The sequence below is a fragment of the Centrocercus urophasianus genome, unplaced genomic scaffold (assembly GCF_019232065.1).
Source record: "Centrocercus urophasianus isolate 14NV4802_14NV808 unplaced genomic scaffold, USGS_Curo_1.0 seq_30, whole genome shotgun sequence".
NCBI lineage: Eukaryota > Metazoa > Chordata > Aves > Galliformes > Phasianidae > Centrocercus > Centrocercus urophasianus.
The window spans coordinates 9,016,604-9,043,284 of NW_024884867.1; the positions used below are offsets into that span (position 1 = coordinate 9,016,604).

Consider the following 26,681-nt stretch of genomic DNA (forward strand, 5'->3'; position numbering starts at 1 on the left):
TCTTTAGTTTGTCTGTTTCAAAACAGGTTTCCAATTCTTATTCTCTGCTGGATATTTTACTGTAATTACCTGTAATTTTCATCATGTCTGTCTTTAGATTTCAGAATTCTAGTTAAGAGTCCACAGCAAGATACAATCAAATTAGCTTCATCTGCCTGCAGGAGCTACGATAGACAAAGCTGTAAAAACATCAGCAGTTTTAACCTCAGTGCAACTAAGACTTTAGACACTGTGCATAGAGAGAGTGCTCCAGAAGTGTAGAAAAGATGCACCAGAAAAGTGAAAAATACGCTCACAAATAAAAACTTTCCTTATGCCTTTCAATAAAAGAAAATATCGGTTATCTACAGCATTTAAAGTGGTAAAATTATGACCGGCCCTGTTGAGTAAGAATATAGATTTGTAGTGAGGCTTATTTCATAGTATGTATGTTTGAACAATACTCAAAGGAGACTGTGTAAGTTACACTAATGCTGCAGATTAAATAAAAAAGCAATGCAGGCACTGGAGTACCTTTTCTCTCTTAAAAATCACTTCTCCAACTACACCTTGCTATGGAGAAAGATGTGCTTTTCAGACAAAAGTACTTGAAAGCAAAATAAGTTCATAGCAGAAATGTTGTACTGCTCTCTAATCAGTCATCCATTAGCTCAAGCTCAGCAGCTCTTCTCCCAGGAGGGAAAAATAAGAGCTGGATTTACAAGAAAAATCCAGTTTAATCATTCTTTCACAACCTGGAAGAAATATATGCCAAGAGAATAAATTGTTTGTTTGTTATGACAAAATTTGGGAGAAACATGCTTTTGCAGTGTCATAATGTCTTAAAAATAGTGCATAAAATGAATAAATGTGCCTGATTATGAAATCTAATAGTCAGTGAATGAAGCATCTCAACAATTGCATTTTGGTTTAATGTTGTTTTGTTGTGTTTTTTTTTTGTGTTTTTTTTTTTTTTTTTAAACTAGACAGACAACTTGTAAAGGAAGGGGATATCCATGTTTATGCAAGATCTATATGAAAAATTGTAGCATGAGTCTTCCTGATTCTTCCATAGCTTACTTGAGTGTGATGCATCTCATTCTTATCTGCGTTAAAGACATAAGAATGATGTAAATGCAGAAAAAGATGCAATTCAGGGAATCCACAGAAGGAAAGATATTAGAGCCAAGACCCCAGCATAGCACCAGATACTTAGAAAACTGTAACAGCAGTAAAATATTCTACAGAAACTGAGAAAATCTATCAGGTGTCCCTGGGAAGAAAATAAATGCTTGGAGTAGATACATATACTGTTTGCAATTTCAAGTTTGCAGTTATCTTTCAAAGCACTTGTCTGCACAGACCAGAAATGAAGTCAATAACCAAACAGTATAACATGATGCTATGTTCTTATAACACTCCTTATTCAAGGATGCTGATGGCATTATAATAAATACTGTTGTCTAAATCAACTTGCAGAAAAATAAACAAGGAGCTAAATAGCCAGCAGAGACTTCCATTGTCCTTCTTGAATACCTTCTACAATCCAGAACAAGTTGCAAAGAAAACAACTGTAGCTCTAATGCTTCAGTCCTTAGAGGCTTAAGAGTTAATACATCTTATAGGAGAAAAACAGACTTAGGCTATAGCTGCCTCACAAAGAACTGCAATAACTTACACAGAAATATTAAGGATTTCTTTTTATTTGTCTTCAGATATAAGCCTTAAAGACTCAAATATGCTCAGTTTCTTCCACAACTACCTAGGTTTAAAGTTTTTTTTTAATAAATGAAAGTGGGGTTCATAGCTAAATCCATAACTTCTGAGCAGTAGCAAATATCACGAGATGGCCAATTCTGTGGCAGCAGAATATAACCATACTTCTAATCGTGCCTATCAGTACTACTGCACATTTTCCAGTAGGATATTCACAACAGCCTTTGGTAAAATGGGAAGAAACGCTGTGTTCATGCATGAATGATCACAGCTGTTAGAAAGGATTTTCTGTTTAAGAGCAAAATATGCATGATATACAGATGGACAGACAGCCTGTAGAGGGAGAAGACCTGAATCTGTTTTGCAGATTCCACAACCCAAATAATACTGTGCAAGAGAGAAAACATACGTTCAGAGCTACCAGCCCTCTTCAGATGTTCTCTGAGGAAGAAGAATCTGGAGAAAAATCTCAAAGTAGGGGGTGAGATGAACAGTGGGAGGGAGACATGCTTTGCAGTTTCACAGAGAAATGAAAGTAAAGAAGAAAAATGATTTGGGACTGCACTGCTCCTCACTAATACCAAGAAGCAGTAAATTTACCAACTAAAGGCTTCAGCATATTCTGCAGCTTTCCAATGGCTTTAATGTATAGGACTGGTACCTATATCAGCTACAGGAAAGCCGTATCAGGTTATCTACCCCTGCTGCAATCATGCACCCATTTTTCCAGGTTCAGCACATCACAAATCAAACAAAAAACACACATAGCAATGACAGTGAAGACTGAAGCATTCCACATAGGTAAGTGAAAGGAATACTGTTTTCAATATATTACCTATACTTTCTCTTATTTGTTCTTTTTGTATGCATCCTATTGTTGTTGATTTTGCTGTCATTGGGGTTTTATGTTTTTCCTCATAATCCCCTCCTAATCTGGAGGATCAGTGGTGACTCCTTCACATTTGCATGCACGTATGTGGAAACAGAAAATATCTCTATTAAAAATAAAATAAGCAGAAGCATGTGTTACAATCCTTACATGATTTAATGGTAATCTTCACGAAGACATGTGCTATGTATTTGTTTATATTACTGTTAATTTATTTTTTATTTATTTTTATTTTTTATTTATTTGTTTAATTACTGTTAAGTTTATAATACTGTTAATTTATTATCATACATTTTATTTATTTATTATATACTATATTTATTTATTTATCATATATGATAATTTAAGTGAAATGAAGTGTGCCCTAAAGATAGACAGCAGATGAAAGCTTCTGCTTACACAGGTTCAGAGCACGTGCCTTATAACCACGTATCTTTGATGCAGAGAAAACACTGCACAAGTGATACGTAAAGGCAGAGCAGGATGGGGAAAAAACGTAGCACAGGGGCATGTATAATGCTCTGCAAACCATAACAACTGCCATGCTGCCATTCCAATATTCTAAAGTCTAGAAATGCAAAATACTTCCTAGCTCATGACAGCAAGCTCTTTAAGTTTTATACCTTTATACCTTCAAACTTCTGCGCAGTGCAAGTCAATCCTTTTACCTTGCAAAGGCATATGAGGACTCCATCAGAGGATGGTAGCCATGACCAGCCTGCTTCTCCTCAGTTAAGATATTGTTCCTCACATCACAGAGCCATGAACTAGAGATGTTCTTGTTCCCCTCTGGTGTCATCTTCCTAGTACTGTTATTTCAATTATGAATGTATTTTGAGTCCCACTGTGACACAGCCTTTACTGTTGAATGACAAGGGAATATGGCTTAGCAAAGGCTGATACACCATTAAGTTCTGATGTATCCTAAAATTGTGATTGAAGAGAAAAAGGTAACCAGAATACTCCCTTCATTCACAGTAAAATTCCGAGACATCTTACCTAACAAAATTCTTCCTGTGTAACAGGGAAGGAAGAGCAAACCCATAACTATCAGCTAACAACTTCACAGTATTTCTTTCCACAGATGTGTCTATGATTCTACGTGTGGAGGGATGCTGTCATCTCTCCTTATGCCAAGTAGCCTTTTGATTGCCTCTGGCATCCGTCAACAGAATATCTCATCTCTGTAATTTGTGTTCTTACAATAAAGGCTTGTGAAATGCTGGAAAGCAAACAAGAATGAAGTTATTCCTGTAGAAATAAATATGGGCAAGGCCACACCAGGGAAATTTAAGTATAGGCTTGGAATTAAGTGAGAATGGCAGAGCTGTCATGAAACAATTTCTATCTATTGAAATTATTTTCCAAATGAAAAATAACCTTTACATTTATCCTCCATCTTCTTCCCTTTCCCTCTTGTGTACCTTCACCCCAAACCACTTCACACTGAGCAAAACAACTAGGTATGAAAGAGCACAAAACACAGGAGTATTTAAAAGCAGAATTTCATGAAGCAAAGTTTTAAATTGTTCTTTTACTTCCTTCATGCTCACTTCACTACTTGCTTGGATCAAGGCCTTAATCTCACAAAGCTGTCCTGCTCCCACTGAAGTCAGGTCTTGAATAGGAACAGGGACAAACCTGTACAGCCACAGGCTTCCAGAACAGTGGGCAGAATCTGTTTTCTTCTCCCCTCCTGTTTGCCTCCTCCAGATTAAACAGAGGAAATTCATCTCTAAACGAGAAAGATAATCAGCTACCATTATTCAGAGGTTTGCATCACCAGCTGATAGATTTACTCCTGCCATTTGGCAAAGCTCTACTGCAGGCTCAGCAGGAGATTGTGATTTTAATAACCAAAACAAAATTCTTAGCAAATAATCATCTCCTCACTTTGTGCAATTAATTCCTTGACTGCTACAGAAGGATACTGAAAGAGTGAAAATACACTTGCAGACTATAACAATTATGCTAATCCAGTGAAGATAAAGGATGTGTCGTGTATTAATCAAAGTCCTGAACTTAAGTTCTCATTGTTCTTGGACTAATTGATCAATACAACACTGACTTACACAAGTGCAGGAAGGCTGCCAGAGTTTTACAATTCCCTTATGCAAGCGAATGAAATGCAACATAATGAAGGGTTCCTCAAGTAAGTTTAAAGGAGTATTTTAGAGGAAGATCACTGTCAGAAGGTACAAAGCAGACAGCCTAACTGGTAGGAAGGCAGAATTTCCATCTTCGTGGAGGCCCTGCTGTGCCTGTTCTCTCCCAGCTGTCTTTCAGTGTCTGAAAGATACATGATTACTTCATCTTCATCCTGCTTGTCACACAAATGGATCGCACCATAACACAGACAGCAAGGATTTACAATACTCCACAGCTTGCTATGTAGGTTAATAGCTGATTTCAACTCCCACTGTATGTATGGCTCCCATTAGCACTAATAACTCATAAGACAGAGACAAATACGTTCCCAAAATCTGAATGAGTTATCTTCAAAAGCTTCTTTTGTTAACAGAAAATCTGTATGTATTTTTCTCTAGCACCGTGCATAGAGATCAATAATTGTTGTACTCTAACCAGCAGGAAATAATAAGAATTACAGATACAGCCATTAACAAACTAATTAAGAGAGCCATTAATAAATCCATCTGAATTGATTTCAACCTTTCCAAAGAATAGGAAAAATCACACAAAAGAATCTTCTTTGAGCACTGTGCAAGTTTGCAGGGCAGATAAGTGAACAGTAGAAAAACAGTTGTGATCTATGTATTTGTATTCTTCCATTTGTGAACACACAACATTCTTTAACCACTACAGAACAGAATAAAAAAACCCAAATGCTAACACCAAGCTTGCTTTCCCTTCTACTCTCATGAGTAAAAACACTGAAGTTGGTTTAATATTTCTGCAATTAATAACGCCTGGTTTTAATGGAACCTCCAGATCAAGAGTCAGATTCATAACTGGTACAAACTGGCACGTATTTATGTCACCAGTTAATTCCAATGGTGAGAAATGATCTTACTGAATCTCAGGAAGTTCAGTGTTGTATTACACTTTCATTCTTACAGCCATTCAAGAATCAAATTCTTCTTCGGGAATAAGTTCCTTGCACTCAGTCAAGAATGCAGTGAATTCATTGCTCTATCATCAGATCAAATTTTTCTGAGGTGTCCTTCTAAAACGTCTCAAGAATACATTCAGGTTACAATTGTGTAAGTATGCATTTAGTCGAATAAGTTTCCATTCTAAGGACAAGTCACTGTTTCAGCAATCTTCAATTTCCTGAGAACAACAGAGCTTAATTTTTGGTAAGCACTACTGTCATTGGAGAACGCTAATTTTCGTGTTATAAGCTACTTGTACTTTAAACTGTTACCTGGTACAATTATTTCACAAATTGGCACTTTCACTGAAAAATAATTTTTAACGTCCATTTTTTTATTTTAACAAGAAATTAATTTTATGACTGTACCAAAGATGTTCCCTCCAAATAAGAAATTCATATTCTTTTTTTTTTGATACACTGGAAAGGCAAAAACATAAAACAGGCAATTCAAACACAAAGTTTTAAGGTCATCTTTAAAGTCAAAAACAGATGCCAGCTTTTGAGGAATAGATTCAGAAAAAGCTTAGCATATCAGGAAATAGAACCAGGGAAAGCACAAGCATCAAAGGTGTACGCTGTGAAGGCAGAAGTGATTCTAACTAAAGTTTCTCCTGTTAAAATCAAGGGACTAAAATCTGTTTCCTGTTAAGGCAAAGTAAACCTTAGTATTTCCAGGGAAACTGCTCCACCTTCCCATAAAGATGAGATGTAGCTGAATTTAGTAGGGGTCCTTTGAAAACCAGATGAAAACTATGTTCCACGAGTCCTACCTTCACACACACAGCATCCCATTTCATAAAAGACTGTCCTGTTTTCAACAGAGTATGAGGACATGGGCTCAAATACAATTCAGATATTGTTAATAAGACTTCAGAAGCGCCTGGTTCATTAAATGTGTGCAGAATGCCCTGGTGCACTGAAAGCAGACTGTGGCACAAACTGGAACATTAAACATAGAGCATTCAAGTTCTGGATTTAGGCAAATCAAAAGCATGGAAGCACTTCTTAAGGATCCCCTCCTATCTGCCTATTTACTTCATAATCTGAATCATAAATGCTAAAGAATTTGTCTTCTACCCGTATGTAAGTCTAAAAGCTCACAGCAAATTTGGAATATCTTGTCTCAAGATATGTGAAACACACAGAATGGTCTCATGCAAATGAGAAAGTCAAGTAAAATTTACAATTCAGAGGGGCAGAACTCCAAAAGCTTTGAGAAAGGCTAATTTAATACATCTGTCGTATACAATTACACAGTCAACTGTAGTCCAAAACATCCTTTTTTTTTTCCTTTCCAAACATAAAAGAGGCAATTGCCCAGGCTCAGAATTAAGCATCTGTTTCACAAAACAAAGTTATTAACCTCCAAGGTTTTTATGAACCGATAAAATTTGATCATTCAGAATTGCTCTGTAACAGTTGCTTTCTTCATTACACAAATTACTACAGCTGATTCCTGAACAAAAAGCACTACCACAATTGGACACTTCAAGGTAGAGGGTGGGCTATTATTAACAAAGGGTTGCAGGTGCTTCTTATCTTAAACATTTTGCTGCTGTTTCTGTTAATGGATACCTGGATTAATCTAAGTTTTTTAGATGTGAAAGTTTCAATATTACAGTGAAGAGAAAAAGACACAAGTAGCCCTACATTTTGGAAAACATGGAAATCATGTTTTCAACTTAAGATCAATGGTAAAACACTTATTTCATTGTTAGAATTCTCAAACATCCTTTGAACATCAAACCAGCCAAGAATAAAACATGAAGCACTCTAACCTTCCATTCTTTCAAGCACACCTTCAAATTTGTGAAAAATAAGCCAATCAATCCAAACTTAATGGATTTTAACCAGGCTCTTCAACATGAAAAGAAAGCTAAATTTTCTAAGAGTAAGCCAAGTTCTGACCCTGTGAACTGCCATGTAAATCCAAAGCAATTAACCTGCATCTGGAACAGGAGCCAGTCTACTGAGGCTGTGCCAGTTTTCATACCTGAATTCTTTTAGTCTCTCTGTGCATAAAATTCTTTCAGGAAATAGTTTGAAATTACCTGATCAAAAGCACAATACTAAAGAAAGGCACAGTTTTACTCAATTATAAATTTTTGGAATTAAATTTCATCTCTGTTATATTGGCATAACCCAAGATTAGTTCCAGTAAAATACGTTTCTTTTCCTGCATTACAATTTGAAAAAAAAAAAAAAAGTGTCATTAGTATATAAAAAAAGTGACTCTTCTAGCTCTTGTAGCTCCAGCTAGGTGGCTCTAGACTGTGGGCATCTTCTGACATAAACAAGCAGCAATCTAGATGGAGCAGCACTGAGGAAATCTTGAGACAAATCAACAGGTGCATTTCCTTCTGAACATCTCTCCCTCAAAGGTATTTGATCCCAATATGAACTGTTCCCATCAGGAAGAAAAATTACAGAGCAGGACTGCAGAAAGTCTGTGTGCTTTAATAGGAACATTCCCCAGTCTGTCTGTGGAAAGTTATCAAAAAGTTTGAAATCCAGCATAATTCCCTTGAGTCAAAAAATAAGTCTACCAAAATAGTTACAGACATACTCCACGTTTTAAAGGCTCCATAGAAAGCCAATGAGTGAGAAATACCTCTTGTCCCTCCACAGAACTAATTAAATAGAATATCTTTTTATTTCATTCAGTGCAGAGAATTTCTGAAATCCCACTTTAATCAAACCTGAGTCCTACTGCTCCTCTGAGGCCCAGTTTTTTTCAAAGCTGTAAACTTCTGCCAAGGCTGTGTTAATTTTGCTCCATTTTTTTCCTGAATTAATAGTCAAATTCGAATAGTTTTACACTGTCTCACATATTCTTTTTTAATATATGCTTCTTTTTTTTTTTTAAATATTCTGCTTTGTGCTAAAACCTATCAGATGTGTTACCAAAGAAAAGAAGATACGTGGGATAGGTGGGCATAATGAGGATGGTGCAGGAGCTGTCAGAAGCTAGGAATGTAGTTTCATGCAATAATCTATTGTATTCAACCACAAGCAAGCGTCCAAGAGTTCAGTAGTTATGAATGTGGTCATTAGGATTTAGCTCTCAACTCCAGACGACAACATTACATGCCCATATGTATTCAGTGCAGGAAAACAAAACAGAAACCTATCAAAACCACACCTAACAGCATTAATATGCCGTATCAATATAATGGAGATGCTCTGAACTGCTACATCATGTTCCAAAAACAGCAGCTAAATGAATCTCTACAACATTTTTTTCTTTCCGTCCCCTCAAAAGAAATAAAAGTAAACAAGGAGGTCTTTGGCATGTTAACTATGGGGTTGAGTAGGCAAACAGCCCCCCAAGGGAAAACTGCCTCTGAACAAACTGCCCACTAGATATTCAATGGGAACACACAGGAGAAACTACTGAATTATTCTCGTGTCTTAAATCATGTCTCAGTAGCCAGTGTCTCTAAATGATGTGTAATCAGCACACCCACCTGCAGCTCCTAAGCATTTGAAAAAATAGCAGGCCTGGGGATTTTTAAGAGGAAAAAAAAAAAGATTTTTCCTGAAAACTGCAAATTTGGTCAGCTTTGAAATAAATTTGACTTCACAGTATGTTATAAATTATAAGAAAGTAATGTAAGAAAGCAAAATGAGGAAAACCAAGCACCACTTTCTTCCTGGGAGCATCAATTTGTGGAAAGAGGAAATCCTAAAAAGGAAATGGATATTGCGATATTAACCAGCTCTGAATCAATGTAGCAAGAATTAAACTTCAGGAAGCAGATATGGATTTTGCTGTACATGCAATGTAAAATCTTTGTTCGGGAATGAGAAAAAACTACCTAGCATGGTATCAGCAGTTTGCTTAACCCTAGTAAAGGAGAAGGTTGTTCAGTTCTGTGATCAATGAACGCCTTAAGAACAATGAAATCAATAGGATGCTGCTTGAAAAGGACACAAGGACTTGCAGATTTTCAGTCCCTTTGTGCTGCTCCATAGAAGGCAAGAAAAAGGAAGGCTGATTCAACACAGATACTGGTCCCCACCCTCCCGTGCCACTGACAATTCTCATCATTTATTGCCATCTTGTTCTTCCTAACACTCCAGCCCCTCTGTAGACAGGACATCCACAATACTTCTCTGCTATTTTTCCCCATAATCTCACCTGGTATTTGTATTGCTTTAGGAACTTCACAGGGATATCATGTATTCCATCCTTTCATTTTAAGCTTTTTATTTTGCACATATCAGAAAAGTGCAGTATAGTGACAAGCTGAGGCGCAGGGGATATGAGAGAATCCCCAGTTCTAGCAGAAGCTAACAGTGAATTTGAGTATACAGAGTGAAACAAAATCCGAATTAAAAACAAAGGTCATTTACAATGAAAACAATAGCACAATTTCAAATGATTCTGCACCTTTCATAGACTGGCAACCAGTTGCACTATTTACTTTTTGTCTCCTATCTTCATGCATTAAAAATTTATATAATAAAATGGTATATAAATCTTAAACAGCTCGCTGAATTTCTTAAAGATCAACTTGAAGACGTGAATACAGATTTAAAAACATAAAAAAGCAGAGGCTACACTTCTTTTCTAGGTTTAAGTCAAAGTGCTGCTTAAATAGAGTTGTTAAGTATGAGATCCCTCTCTTCTTTAAGTGAAACCAATTGAAGCCAAAACTTAAAAGATCACTTGATTAAATTTTGGTGCAATATTAATAGTTCCTAATATCATATCAGCATTCTTAAAGCCCAGCCAAGATTTGGTCCACTGAGCTGGGAATTGTAGTAAAATTTTCAGACAATTCAGAACCCAGATTTTCTGTTGCTCTGCTCTCTCAGTTGGTGTGGGAGGTTTCACAGCATTCAGCATTCACCACCTCCCACTGCAACATTTCTGGATGGACTTTCTTGAAAGCACGCATCAAAATGCTGAGACTAACTCAACATCTCAATACTCATTCTGGTGCCTAAGTTCAAATTAAAATGCTTCTGCAAATCTAGCTTTCGTCTACAGAATGAAGAAATATAATCTCTAAGTAGATGCATCTGTACAATATTGTTATCTTAAAGAAGTCAACCAATTAGAGAACAGTTTCTGCCTCAATAATTCAATAAATATTATATACTCCATGTTTTACTTTTATTACAAGGAAGTAAAAGATATTTTAGTTGAAAAAAAGCTACCATAGGCTGGGACTGGAAAGCAAAATCCTTGAGCAGTTCCTTTGAGGACTTCACCAAGTCTGACAATTGCTATCTATATCTATGGGGTATCTTTCTGCCCATTGAGATCACTATTAGCCAGTAAGCTTGCCCTTTCAATTCACTCAAAGCTGCTACTTCAATCTATTCCATCTGTGCTCTCTGAACCTTTCATTTCCAATAGGCTCAGACTAATTCTGAGCAGGCAGGGAAGCTGACAAGCTCTACCTGTCTTTCACATCCTTAAGGCTACATGCTGACATAAATAGAAATGATATGACTAGAAATAAATATAACGATACTGCTTTCACACAACAAAAATATTTATTTGCATCCCATCAAGGATTAATTAGGTATTGGACCATGGCTCAAACAGCCATTTAACCCCACACTGGTTCAACCATTCAGCTGTAATAAAATAAAACTCTTGTGAGCTTTCAGATTTTGAGCAAAAAAGCTGGATGCCTCAAGAATCAAGATGGACATCATTTTAGAAAATTACTACTCCAATGCAGATTAGTCAGCCCTCTTAATAGTCTTTGCATCTCTATACACACAAACTACAGCAGTAATACTGGTGACAGCTTTATAATTCCCAGATGGCATTTGTCTACTAGTGCGTACATTCTGGCAGTGGAAGAGAAAACAGGTCGGAAACAGGAAGCCCACACAAGATATGATGAGCCATTAAGACTAAGCGATTTAGTCACAGCTCTAGTTCATAAGGAAAGAAAAAAAACAAGTGACTAAGAACTGGGAACTGCCTGAGTGATAGGCAGATGTGAGAGATCTCATACAATAGTAGTCTGTAAAGCTTAATACAGAACAGAAAGCCAAAGAGAAATTGCTAGGCTGGCCCGGGTCCATGATTATGAAAAGGGGATGCTCAGCTTTTTGGAAACACTTGAAACAGCAGCCATTGGCTGTAACTGAAAGTTATCACAGCTACATGACTGAGGCTAGGAACTGAAGTCCAAATTTCTTCCCAGAAACACCCATGTGATCTCCAGTATCACACTGCAGTCTCTTATCACTGCTACAGAATTTTGGCCGGATGAAGAATATGAAGATGTCTTCAGAACCTTTCAGCTCGCTCATCAAAACATTCAGCATACAGCCAAGCAGTGTCTATTTCAGTTTGGAGTATTATAGCTGAATCCCAAGGCATAAAGATCAGCGATCACATTATCAACTTCCTTGGTGGCCTTTCCTGCCCCTCTCAAAATTTCAGCTAAGTCACAGAAAGGAATATGCTGAGGGAAAACTGGGATAGTGTTTCTTACTGATAGTCATGTCTTTGTCTAACTTGAATGACTTTGCCTTCGTTATTCTAATACTTCTTTCAAAACTGTTGATGATTTGTTGATTATGGAATGTGAAGTTACTTTGACAAGGCTAATCAATCAGCTGAATACAGCAATCACAGATATTCCAAGTGATGAATGTCACGCTTTTAACCATTTAGGATTCATTCCCATGCCAATCTATAAGCTTCTACATCTGATTTCTCTAATCACAGTTTTTCTACAAAGGAATGAAAATGAAAACACCAGGGAACAGATTACTGGAGGTGCTCAAGTACAGTGACAGTGCTATGCCTGTGGAATGCAGTTTTTAAATTCCAGGGGAGTCTTCTTATAACTATTCTCCACATTCAAATTTTATCATTTCCGTACATTTCCTCTTGAAATCTGGATCTTGACTCCAAAAGATTTATTGTTTCTATATTTTCACAGCAATTAACAGTTTTAGTTGAGTATAAAATACTACATCATTTCATTATCACTTCCTCCCAAGTTGCAGGGTGTCTGTAGGACCTCACAATGCAGTACCACCTTTTTTCTTTTCTTTTACCAGAACCAGAGCAGAAGGCAAGGTCTATTTGCAAGAGCTATGCAACCTCTGAAAACAAATGTCAACTGAGGAGTAAACAAAAACCATGTCAATATCACTTTCTGCCAGCAGGTCAAGGAAGGACATCAAGGGCATTTGCAAAATGTAAGAGCTTCTATTATGCAAAGAAAGGAATGCTAAAAAAAAAAAAAAAAAAAAAAAAAAAACAGACAATTATGGGGAAAAAAAAAAAAGCAGAAATCTATTTTATCTGCTTGCAACATGAGTTAAGAATAGATGGATGGAATTAAGTTTGATCTGTGTTATGATAAATTCTGACATTTCAATATTTTGGTTTGAAACTAAACATTAGAATTTCCATTGTCCTCCACCAGAGATGTTTCACCATTTAAGAGTTTCAGAACATTTCATTTGTTTTGCTGAGGAAACCAAAGCTCAATAACAGAAGAGACTGGCCAAAGTTCCTCTCATGAGTTCTTCTCAAACAGCACTGCTATCCTTCCTGTTTGCATCTTATTCATATGAAGGAGCTTAAAATAAACCCCAAAGACTTGAAGGGGAACAGGAAGAATGCAATATTTCTAACACCTGTACCACCTTCAAAAAAAAAAAAAAAACACAGGATTAAGTGGTTTTTAACATTACTAATACAGATGTTTAAAATCAGGTGGGTTTCTTTAACAGATTAGTAACACAGCTTATGAAAGGAAATAAAATCATCTTTATCACTCCTTTTCATAAAGAGCTTTGATTCCTATATACCATGCCACTGTCTGAAAAGATTTAGATAATTTATTAATTTAACATTAAGGGATGGGATCTAGGTAAGCTCTACAACATATTTAACTGCAGAGATGCTTTTATCTCATTTTTATTGTTTTCCATTAAGATGCTCTTATTCTCTATTCTAACAGAACTCGGAGTTCTTAATGCTGTCCAGTGACCAGGGCAATCAGAATGCTATGTCCCAATTTGTAACTCAGCCACTGAGAAGTAATTAATCACTTCTAACATGGTAAAACGTACATCTCATCTGAGAAGAGGGTCAGGTGCTAGCTAAACAGCAAGTAAACAGATCCTTCTCTAATGAACCTGCATTCAGAGTAGACAAAGGGGAAGAGAAAGAGAGTTGAAGTAATTTTCCAAAGGTTACAGAAAGCCAGCGGGTTTCCCTGACACCTAAATCACCATAGCAAAGCGCTGCATTCCTCAGCTTTCATAAGAAAGAAGAGAATGCCAGTGAGGGGAAACTACTGCATTTCTGCAAATGGACAGTAATATCTGACAAAAAAAGGGACAAGAAATAATGCTTAATAAGATCATTAAAAGCAACAGCAAAGCAACCTAGCACTATCAGTCATTTTCCCATCAAAAAGAGATATTTCTGATTCCAGAAAATCAAGTGGTATGTAATCATCATTTTTCTTGCAGAAGCCAATGTTCACAGATAGATTTTCTAAAAAGATTCTGTTTATTTTTTAAGAACAGGGAGCATGCTGTCAGGGCTGTAGTACAGCCTGGCTCAGTGGAAACCCATTAAAACCACTTTAGTGGGCAGATGGTGTCAAAGAGTCAGAAGTATATAACAGCATCCTACTGTGCACAAGTGTTCTGTATGCAAGAAATCATCTCTTATCAGACAAGTGCTGCAGGGGACACAGTCAACCACAAAGGAGAGAGCAGAGCACAGCTGAAGTCATGATCCCTGTACAACTGTTTGCCCAATGGTATGGACAAGGGTATGGAATAAAAGAGTCTTAACTGATAAACCCTTAGTAAGCAAGGGAATGATCTATGGAGAGCACTGTATCAAGCTTTAAAAAGCAATACTTGGCTTCTGTGAATCATTGAAGGCATAACAACTGTTTCACTAACAAGGACACCACAAAGCTCACACCAGCTAAATGTCCATTAAATCTTGGAAAAAGCACTCTTGCCACTAGAATCTAGATGACAAGATCCAATCAGTCATAAATCAGATGTGTACCAACTCACTATACTGGGAGATACCTCCTTTGTATGTGTTCCTTTTCCAAACTCTTCTATAGAGGCTAGGCCAAGTTCTGATGTTTACATTTGAGCCAAATTCTGTAGGCAAACAATATCTAACAAAGAGCCCACTCTATGATCTGAGTTAAGAGACCCTAAAGTGAGTAAGACAGTGACAATTGGTGTAAACATGACAGGGCAGTGAAAACTCTAGAAGTCCTCATCTTGTGCTGCTTACAGAGTAACGGAGTGTGGTAATAAACTTACAGAATGCACACGCACCTCTGCCCTCCACTGGACAGAATAGGAATTGCTCAGTTCGCCCTAAGTCCCGTATTGCTGATCATATCAAGACATCCTTTGCCAGATCGAGGGGGTACACGCTTCTGAACTCAAGCAAGCTTCTGTAAATGTGCTAAAGATGACAAGCAGGTAACTGATAATGTGGTTTTGGCTTGGGGTTTGTTGCTGTTGTTTTGGGTGGTTTTTAATTTCCTTTTTTTTTTTTTTTTTTTTTTTTTAAACATATTTATTACATTATGAAGTGTTATCAGAGCTATTTAGCTCCACATTGATCCTCGCCCACTGAGAGCTCAATTCTAAGAAACTTTAAAAAGGGATCTAGAAGGACCTGTGAGAAAGAGAACTGACAGCAGAAGGAAAGAAGAGGGCCTACATTTTGCAAATTTAAAGTATGGCATTGTCCTAGCTGAGCCACTGCCAACCATTTCTACAAGATCTGTACAAGAACCAAAAATGAGCGCAATCTTGCTGAGCATCTTTCATGTAGGCAATCAATCATCTGCAATACAGAAAACTACCTCCAGAAATCTTTCTAGAAATCTTAATTTTAAAAAAATCTAGTCTAGGAGTGTGAAAGCCAATATACATCCTCAGAGAATACAGAAAGAGCCTCTCAGGAAGTTAACTGACCCAGCAGCACAGATGTCTGGTTGAGTTGCTCATGACTACTCCTACCTTGCTTCACTGAGCCACTATTCAATGCTGATTTTAGCAAACCTGTGCTGGAGTAGATTAGAAACATTCACATTATCAACTGCTGTGTCCAATGTATTAAGGTAATACCAAACTGTTCAGAGAAATGTACTTTACATTATTGCAGTTAGCCTCACTACAGTGGTTTTTCATCAAACCTTTTTAAGGACAAGAACAAACTAACATTTCTGAAAGAAATCTAGACCATCTCACATAGTACTGTCACAAATGTTTTAGCTTACAACCAAAGAGAAACCAGGATGTACTCTGAATGCATCCTTGCTACATTTATTTTCTCAGTGTTCTTTTCTAGCTTGCACACATGAGATGTCTGGCACTGGTTTCACAACGCTGCTCAGATGTTCCATGAATCACCACTGCTGTGTGGGCCATGGCTGAAAAACACTGCACCAGAAAACTCTGTCTACACTCTGAATTAAAGCTTGCCAGAGGCAATGAAAACATGTATACTGATTTAAATATGATCTGGGATCACACCCACAGTGGACCTACAGCTGGACCCAATATCTTATATCATAGACCTGGAAGTTATATCATCCTTTTGTGTATGTTGCACTACTAAATTGCAGAATGTGTGGTGCTTGGGCAAGCCTCCAAGCTGTACTCTTTGGAGTATGAAGGCTTTCAGTCCATCAGCTCAGCAGGACCAGACTAGCACCTTACATTGGAACCAAGCCTATTCAATATAAGAAGAAATCAATTGTCTTTCTAGAGTAAAATTTCTCCCTACACAGGAGGCTGAAGCAGCCTAACATACTCAAATATGAACCTTAAATCCACTCATAATAATCAGCATTATCTAAATGTCTCTGAAGTATTTCAAATCCACTTCATTCTGAATTACTATTAATACTGCAGCAGGCAACATTATTAAGATTGGTGAAAATCAAGTATTTTAATGTAATGCATTATAAACCAAGCCTGCAATGAATCTCAGGTACCTCTTGAGCTTTTCTGCAACCAATCTGTCTGGAGTCAGGTTTGTGCATCCTAGGACCAGTGACAGACTGTCTCTAAACGTGGAATCCACAACCACCTCAGGAGGTTGATTTAATGTGAATGCAGCTGAAAAGTCAGGTTATCTTTCGATTCTTTTATTAAATAAAACTCATCCTTATTGAATAAAGCTACTTTTATTAACATCTAAAACATTGGTTGGTGTCACAAAGCCTGACAGTCCCAGGGAAATAATAACAGAAAAGACAAGTAAAAAATGAGAACATTACAGGGAAATACTAGAAGCCAAATCACATTAAGCGAGTACTGCAGCTGACAAATAAAACATGGGGCTAGCTGTAGAATTTTTTTCTTTTGTTTGTTTTTGTTTTGTTTTTACAGAATTCATTATTTTTCTAAAAGAAACCAGAACTGGGCTTCTCCCAGAAGTATGCTGGCAAGAAACAGAATGCAATGTGCAACTCAGTTTCTCCTTCCCTCGCATAACACCTGAAAAGGCAGCGAGTTCGGTGTAGCTGAGGCAAAGAACAAGAACTTTGCCTTTATGGAAACAGCTTGAACACTAAGCTAGGAAGATTTCTTCTATCTCTCGGATTTTCAGGTTAACCTGTTTTGATTTCTGCATACAGACAGCGCCTAGGAGAATTGCTCTTACTGACCATACTGGCACTTTATGATCACCTAAGTAGCAGCCATCTGAAATCAGCATGCAGTGTGTTTTCTATACATCCCAATTGCACAGCAAGAGCAGCAGGTGCCTGGGAGCAGTCTGCCCACAAGTACTGTCAGCACAGTTACTTTGAGAAAAGCCACATGTCCCTCATCATCACCATCAAAATCTGTCAACACGAATTGAAATTCGATTCTGAACTCCCATCTAGGCACCATAAGGGAGGGTTGGAGGAGAGAAATATATCTTAAATCAAATATAATAACCTTCAATTTTATTCTCACGTACAATGCCATTTTCCATCCCTGTGTTATCTGTGTTCCAGAGTAACGATACAAAGTAAGCAGTGCTGAAAGACAAGTTGTTGCACTCCTCAGCTTCTCATTTTCCGTTTCTATTTACACTGGGTTCACAGCACACTTCACTGTCACTTCAGTCTGCACACAAATATCATCAAAATGGCCCGCAGCATTCTGAAGATGGAACACACCCAACAAGCTCAGCTGCCTTGCATTTTGTGCAGCACTGCTCCCACTGAAGCCAGTGGATGTACAAGGGAAGCTAAAAGGAGACTATGGCTTCCTGTACAGCTACAGTTCACAAGGATGCAATGCACTGAAGTCATAATGAATTCTTTCAGGATATTCAACATGTTCTGCCATTAAGTATCATCACAAAAATCAGTGAAATAGCAGAGAGAGAGTTTGGCCATAGGAAGAGAAAAACATTCTATAACATGAGAATCCATGGGTTCAGGAGGTTTCACAGAGTACTAAAATATACCAAACTGAACCTTTAGGGGTTGGGTTTCTAGGAGATTTCGCCTCCCCCCCCCCCCAGCCTTCCCATAACAGGTGATGGGCATCACTGTGAACAGAGCATCCACAGCCTGTACAGAGCACTCTTCAGAGCATGCAAGGTAATTTTGCCCAACACATTTGCCAAGCCATGCTTTTATAAAAACCAAGGGAAAAAAAAAATTAGAACAGCAGCTATGTGACCTGAGATCTCATTGAAAAGAGGCTTGCAGGAAAATTTCAGCCCAGGATGACAAAGAACATGGAAAGCTCATCAGAACGCAGGCTGTAAGTCACTACAATATTCTTGGTTTTGCTGCTCTCAACTTAGAGCTGAAATTTGAAATGAATATTTTAATTTGACAACATACATTCATAATGTAAAAGGTTCCTTAGTCTTAAGCCCCACGGTATACATCCTATGTATATATATATATATATATATATACATAGGATGTATAAATATTAGGAGATTTAAGTATATAATAAACTTGTACCAAGCATGGAATTTAGTGTTTACAGTACTACAATTTTTGTTCTAGCTGAACAAAGCTAATGAGAGATCTTTCCCTTTAGCAAGGGACCAAATGCCCACATTATGGAACCTGTTTATATTAGTGTGAGTTTCCACATCAGCTGGGCCTGGCTACATTTTAAATGAAGGTTTCTGGGGAATCTGTTTCTCAGGTGACACCAAATAGCAACAAGCCCAGCTGACTGAGGGCAAGCATTAGCCCCCTCCAACTGGTTCAAAAACCTTCTAGTCAATGACAAAGCTGCAAAATGGACCTGTGTCCCTAATTACAATTATATAGCCTTACAGCCTCTCTTGGGGATAGAGAGAAATGTATGCATGCATGTTTATATTTTAAGGCTGAAAACTTATTAAAAAGCAAGGATTATATCATCAGTGACAAATTGTCTGATAAGAACATGAAGCTTTTTATTGAAAACAACATTTCACTTCTCAGGCTGGAGCTATTTTCTTTGTATACAAGATAAAAGCAAAGCAAAACTGCAATAGAATTTTCAAGTCTTCAACATCATTACCTGAAACTGCACAGTGAGAAGGTGTGTTGCCATGGTTCTGAGTAATCAGCAACAGACCTGTGCACAATAGACAGCTGATTGCTGTTGTAGGTTAGAAGATCCTGTATCTCTTTAAGAAAACTTTGTTATCGTGTCATAAATTAGAGTTTTTCTATTAGTAACAGAAAGGCATCAAAGAAACATGCCCTGTAGCAGTAAAAAGTATGTCCTGTTGTTGGTTTTTAATCTTTTTCAAGGGGGCAGAGGAAGAATCAACCTCACACACTGTCTATTTCATGCTGTAAATCTCCAGAGCACTCTGGTCTTTTCACAGTGTACTAAGGCATACAAGTGCGGATAGAGTCTGTTACCCAGCACAGACATAGACAATTACATTAAAGATAGAAGATATCTGTATTACTGAAGAGCAGGAAATCCCTGCAGTCGTACAGCAGCATGTAGATATCTGAAGTGCAAAATAAATAACACAGAAGATGCCAGTAATTCTAATGGGATCTTCTGTATCCAGTTTCAAGAAATATCAGATTTAATGAGACTTCATAATATCCAGGAAAAAAACCCTCACCCACCAGTTTCTACAGCATTTTCTTTCTACCTAAGAGACCTCCTATCCAAGCTCAATTTTCTGCCTGTTTATCTTTCAAAGGAGACGTAAGTAAGGTCTAAGAACAAATTCGTATCTGAGTGTTATTGTTGCTGAGATGGCAGTAAAGAAAGCACTGAACTCTGTGGGACTGCAATGCCTCTCATACTCTGACATTTCAGTAAGCTGCCATCGCAGTCAAACACTGTTATTGCAGTGTTAAAGCTGCAAACTGAAACACATTCACACACACACAAAAAAAAAAGATGAAAAACTTCATGTTCTTACTGCGTTGTTAGCCTATCTGAAGCACTGATATTGCTCATAATGAAGTACATGATTTACAGTCTAGCTGGGCAATCAAAAGCTTCTTGTGTGCAAAGTGGAAGCAGTCTCAGACTTCCAACTCCTGTTGCTAATGCGTTTCCAATCACAACTTTTAAACTGTGCTCATGTAGGCACTGCAGTTAAGTTACATTGGAGAAGACTTATTTTGTTCCCTTCCTTCTCAACCTGTTCTAAAGGAAGAAAGGGATGTGTTCTGTTTGTTTTATAGGGAACCACCAGAGAAATAGACAGCTGTGTATTTTCCCTTCTGTCAGTTCAGTTTTGGGTACAAAGTAATGAGTAAAAACAACTCACTTCATCAAAAAGGAAAGTGTTGACATCTTAACGTACGAAAAGGTGTTACAAGTAAGCAACACTTAATTTGATCAGTGAGCTCTCTCGGAGCAGAACTCCTTACTAGTATGTTTGCAAACTCACAGATTAAATGCATATGCTATTATTCCTTGCTGAAGACTGAGCACATGGTGGGAGCTTTCGATTTTGTTTCCCTGCCAGATTATAGCTGTTAATGTACAATGCCTTCTCAGTACATTTGTCCCAACTTACATCACACAGAAATGCTCGTCTGAAGTAAGTACTGCAAAAAATGCGTTCACCTTTTGGCCAAGGCCATCACCGAGAAGTTCAAAAGAGGCCCACACAAATGAGTACATTGAATACATGCTGGTTTTCTCTACTGTAAACACACTTGAGGGCAACAAGATAACACGGAGTCCTCCGAAGTCATGCTGTCAGGACATTCAAACTCTATTCAGTGTGCAGAACACCAGGCGCCTGCTTCAGGCTCACATCACAGCTTTTAAACATTTCAGCACGCACATATTTCTCCGGTTCAGCAAAACACTGCCAAGCCTGAGATACGGGATTTTTAATCTGAAAAATTACACAGCTGATAACAGCAGAGCAGCAAACTCCAGCAGCCCATACCCCAAAGATTTCAGATTTCAACAGAACCCTTCACTATCCAAAACTGAATTACCAGCTCATGTGATCATCAGCATCAGGAGCAAAAATGTACCCTACAGGTAAAAAATGTTCCAATAAAGGGGTACAGGAAGGAAAAATCTTGCCACTTAGGATTTCCCATCAAGATATCTGTTTTTTTTTTTTTTTTTTTTTTTTTATACTAACACTTGACTTGTCCCAAATCCTCCAATCATTAATTGTCAGTAACAACATTCAAGGCATCACAGAGAGATAGGACAGAATCTGCGTATAGAAAATAAACAAGATGCAATAAGACAGACAGAGATGGAGACTTACCTTTTGAAAAAAGTGCTGCCAGGCTCAAGAGGAGAGGTGACAACAGATGCCCCATATTGCTAATCCCAGCAGTGCACATCCTAGGGTTTGTGGGAAGTTAGGGCTCAGTCTCACACACTTCCCAGTCAAAATAAAAATCAGTCCGCTGGAGAGGCTGCATTTTCAGAAAAGGTCATGTTGAGCACAAAAAACATTTCCTTCGGAGAGAGGACTGACTTCTTCACCTCGAACCCTCCCCTAGCCTCCCTCCTAGCTTCAAGACAGATGACGCCGTGAAAACCCGCTCCTTTCAGTGCAGAAATAGGAACGGCTCGGCTCGCAGCCCGGAGCGGTGCCGCTGCACCAAAGTTTACCTCTGGCTGCTGCTGATCAGCCCAGGGATCATCCGAACACGGAGGCAGGTTTGCTATCGTTGTTCTCCCGGCTTTTTTGGCTTTTTTTTTTTTTTTTTTTTTCCCTCCCCTCTCCTGAAGTTCTCAGTTCCCTCATAGACTTGTCTGACTTTCTGCACGAGAGGGAGGGGGCGAACGCGAATCCCCTCCGAAGGCCATGGCCGCGGACCGCTCAGTGCGCTCGGGGCCGGCGGGCGCAGCGGCCGGCGGGGAGCTGCCTCCCCAGCGGATGCAGCGCGGCTGGAGCCCGGCTCGTGCCGCCCGCCCCGGCCCTCCCGCCCGCCCGCCTCCGCCGGCCCCGGCCCATCCTACGCGAGCCGCGCTTGCTATTGACAGAGGCAGAGATTTAAGTCGGGGAGCGCCGCGAAAATAGCCAGAGAAAAAAAAAAAAAAAAAGACGACGAGGCAAACAAATAGATAAATAAGCCCACCGCCCAAGCCCCGCCTCGCACCGGGCAGCCCGGCAGCCCCAATCCGCGGGCAGCGGGGCGCGGAGCGGGGCGGAACGGGGCGGAGCGGGGCCGCCCGGTCCGGCCCCGGCCCCCGGAGAGCGGAGAGCCGAGAGCCACCGCCCCCGCCGCCCCCTGCCCAGCTGCCGGGGCTCCACCCGCCCGGAGCCGAGCCGCAGGAGGCAGCCCCGAGCCGGGCGCCCGGAAGCGCCGCGATGCTGCCGGCACCCAAACGACCCTGCGGCTGGGGCTGCCGGAGCCGGCCGAGCACGTTGCTTTGGCACGGTGTGCTGCAGCACGTGGTTGGGCTTAGAGCTCTCTCTCGCGTTTTGAGCTCTCCCTCGTCTACCGAATCTGTCGTGAGCCGAGCAAAACGCGCAGACAGAACGGGAAAATAGCGTGAAGACTCTTTAGTAAAGTGCGCAATAGCTATTGCAAGAACAGCAGAAATAATGCATACAGTTACCTAAATAGTGTTCACAAAATTACAAGAAGTAACTGCTCTGAGGTTTCCCTTTGCAGCAGATACAAGTGCTAGAACAGTTCTGCTAAGCCAAACCTTTAGTTGAGCTTAATGAGATTTGCATTATGCTTGGCAGACAGAAAAGCAGCAAAACCCAATTTACTGCAGCCAACTCTAAACAACATAAATAAAAATGTAGCTACAAGAACTTATAACCACTTTGTCCCTTCATAGAATACATGCCAGGGAATACAAATATTTTTCTGCAGTAACACCTGCTCTGCTGAAAGCTTTAAGGCTGGTCATTCAGAATAAACTTTGAGACTACATGCTTTGCCAGCACTCAGAAAACACCATCAACCACACAATGAGAAAATGCTGTATTCAGGTGACAGTGCAGATCCGTTCCGTAAGTTAGTGTCAGTTTCAGAAGTAGCACCGATCCCAGAGAAGTGCCCAGAGCTAAATGAAACAAATCTCTGGAAATGACATTGAGGAAGCAGACAGACCATCTCTGAACATGAACTCTCTGAAAAAAGACAGAAAATGCAATTGACACAACCTACAGCCAAAATCCTTACAGTGTCATCCAACATGAAGAGAACTGATCTATAGTAATTCTCCTATCCAAGATAAAGCAATCAGCTTTTGGGGTGGAAGTCAATGCCCAGCTTGATTCAGAACGCAGGTGGAGTGTGCCAGCATTAGCTACCAGTTCATCTGCATTCCAAGGAATAAAGCTTCACATATTCTACAAAAAAACAAACAAACAACCAAACAACCTCACACAAAGGAAGAGTTTTCTCTCCAGCTGTGTGCCGTGGCAATGTGTTTGTTACCAGCTTTCTTTGAGGAAAAAAAAATCTTCTGGACTAAAAAAAAAAAAAAAAGATAGTTTTTTCCTTACAGTTTCTGGCTCTACAGCCATCACATGGTATTTGCTGTTCATACAAAACTGGGGATGGTTTGTCCTACTGCCTTCCAGTCACAGAAGTAACAAAGAGGACAAAGATAGAACTGCAGAAGCAGTTAGAGAAATGCAGAGAGAGAGCAAGTTTTAGTACCATATTGCAAGATCACGTTATTCTTCTTGTTGTTCTGCAACACCATCAGTGAGCCAGCAGAGCTGGAAGCACTGTTTAAGTTTCCAGCAAAAACATTGGAATCCAGGGAACCAACTCCAGGATGTTACTTAGTGCACAGATTTATTTCTAAATTCAGTTTCATAAATTCAACCTATTTTTTTATTTCCTTAATGTTTGTAAAAGTCACTTTAAAAGGTCAGCAACTAACGATTCAATTCTATGCCTCACTGGCCTTTTCACCTCAAAGCGCTCTTCAGAAGCTAAACTTTTAGTAGGAGGTAACGCACGCAGTGTCCTGTCAACACCCTCCTCCTCCTCCACTCTCTCCCTATCCTCATCAACCAGCTCCATGTCCCAACCCTTCCAAGGCTGCCTTCCTTATGAGCATTCTGTTGCCTCCAGATGCTAAAGACACAAGGACGCAACTCCTGTGCAGTCACCCTGCACTCCCTGTGCAGTAGATGTCCTCCCTTTGCTTCAGAGGATGTTTTACCAAAGGGCAGCTAAAGGTGAGGCCACTTGCAAAGTTTCACTTTGTGTTGTGTCCCAGTTCTGATGTCTCACCATAAGCACAGGTGACAACACTTGAACAATACAAACTCCAACCTCGGCATCTGATGCTCTGTGATCAGTGATGGAAAACTTTCCTAGATGGAAAAAAATACCAATTCCCACTATTCAGTAATGAGAAAACCTCTTGTTTTATTAGCAATATGCAAGGCAAGCATGCCTAAAATTTTCTGGGCAATTAACACAAGTAATTGTGAAGGAAAAACAGGCTTTAGCAAAACAAGACAATGAAGGGGGACAATGAAGAGTCTTACAGAACTGCATCTCCACAACCTATGGCTGACCAGAAAAGCAGAAAAATCTGTATCTGACAAAGTAATGGGAAAATCCATTGTTACTCTGAGACTACTGTTTCATTGTCAATGCAATATATCAGTGGATAGATACAATCTGCTTATGTAATTAAAATTACAAATTCTTCTAATCTGTTCACTGATTCACCTCCTTTTTCTGTGTTTAGTTTTTTTTTTCCCCCTGCAAGACAGAACTGCAGGGGTTGGAAGAGACCTCAAGAGACCACTGAGTCCAACCCCCTGCTAAAGCAGATTCCCTACAAGAGATCACACAGGTTGGTATCCGGATGGGTTTTGGATATCTCCAAATAAGGAGACTCTGCAGTCCCTCTGGGCAGCCTGCTCCAACACTGTTCCCTCACTAACAGGATGGAAATACAAGTCTAGCAGAGGTCCTATTCACACAGCAAAGAGCAGACTTAAGAACAGAATATAGCCAAGTAAGCTGGGAAAAAGTATTTCTCAGCCCACTCTTTTTTCGCTCCTACGTATTTGCACATCAGTGGAGAATTTTGCTCAGTATTTAAGTATTTCAGAAGCAGAAAAATATAAATACATATTTATACAATATATATATATACGAATATGTAGGAACAGAACACGTCCATGATCTAAGAACAAACAAGTAATTTCAAAAGCCAATTGTATTCTAATAATTCTCTTTCTGTCCAAAGAGCTGAAATATTGGGGCATGTTAAGTGGAGCAGTAGCCTTCTAAACAGAACAGGTACACATTTTTCTCCAAAAACTTTCCATTATAATGAGAGAAAAATTCCCTGCGCTGAAGCCCCTGTATACTTGACAATTGATTTTTAGAAACAGATTTTTATTGCTCCCTCTTTCTCCCTCAATTGCTTGAAGAGTGCACAGAGGACCTTGAAATGGATTATTTGGGCTTGTTATTGCACAACATTCAAAATAAAGAGCAATTAGAATTATAGACTCAGAAGATGAAAAGGAATCAGCATGATCAGTTTGACCTCCTGGCAATTTTATATAATTTGATGTGTTGTCTTCAAAACATTTAATAGTCATGATGCGGTAGCTGTAACTGTAACTGCTGCTCATAAAACAAAACACAAGTTTCTCCACTTATGGAAGTTGCTATTTTGTGCATCTATCGCTCATTTCTTCATCACATCCATCTGTTTTCTCTTCTCTCTGCTGAGGTTATGCAGAGCATTTCAGGGACTTCCTTTTGTCACATGTGCACACTGCATCTCAGCCAGCTGAGTCACAGGCAGCAGCTGAAGGCTCTTTGTGATGCTTCCACATGAACAACATGAAAATCAGATTTGTGATAATGGAAGACACCACAAAGACCAAACTGAATCACACTTTTCAATTTGATATTAATGTCTGGATCTTACTCCCTTCTGACATTAACCAGCACTTAGACTTTTGTTTCAGTGAAAGCAAGGTGAGACATTAAATCTTTAATACATTTAAAACTAATTTTCATCTGTTCACTCATACAACACAAGAAAATAAGAAAAATGAAATCACTTTGTTTGCTTACAGTGCTTTTGTTATATGAGAGAGTCAGATTCAGTTCAAAATCTTTGCCAGGCTCAAAAATATATTTGACAGCTTGTAGTTCTACTGTCAATGGCAATACCCATTGGAGTGCCTATCTCTTTAATGATCAAACGCTAACCTTCTTGGTGAATAGCATTCCTATCAGGCTACTTTATGTTGCTGAGCTTGCTGTCAGTTCACAGTAGCTGAAAAAGTAGATGATGTCAGTCAGTGTGCACTCTCCTTTACTTGTTTCCAATGAAAACTCAGAAATAGCTTGGTTCCAAATGAATTCTACAAGCGACAAAGAACCTTATCACAACAGTCTGGCTGTTATTAGGCCAATCAGCAACAGTCCGAAAGACAAAAAGTCTATCAAGAGCCTTTCTTTTAATTAATGAACTAATACAGCAACCTGCTTAATCTGACAACAGGATTTTAAAAGCAGCTTTGGCTGCAAGTTACAATACTCACAGTACCATTAAATGCACAGATTTACA

General features: G+C 39.0%; 1 protein-coding gene across 1 annotated transcript in view; it reads right to left on the reverse strand.

Moving 5' to 3' along the window:
• The window catches only part of TMEM132D (transmembrane protein 132D), a 195,648-nt gene extending 171,497 nt beyond the window's left edge, over positions 1-24,151 (reverse strand). The window contains exons 1-2 of the mRNA XM_042829099.1: positions 24,029-24,151; positions 22,235-22,718 (exon numbers count right to left, since the gene is read on the reverse strand). Of these exons, the coding sequence (XP_042685033.1) occupies positions 22,235-22,718; positions 24,029-24,151 (607 nt within the window). The remainder of the gene's footprint in view (positions 1-22,234; positions 22,719-24,028) is intronic.
• Between the last annotated feature and the right edge of the window lie 2,530 nt (positions 24,152-26,681).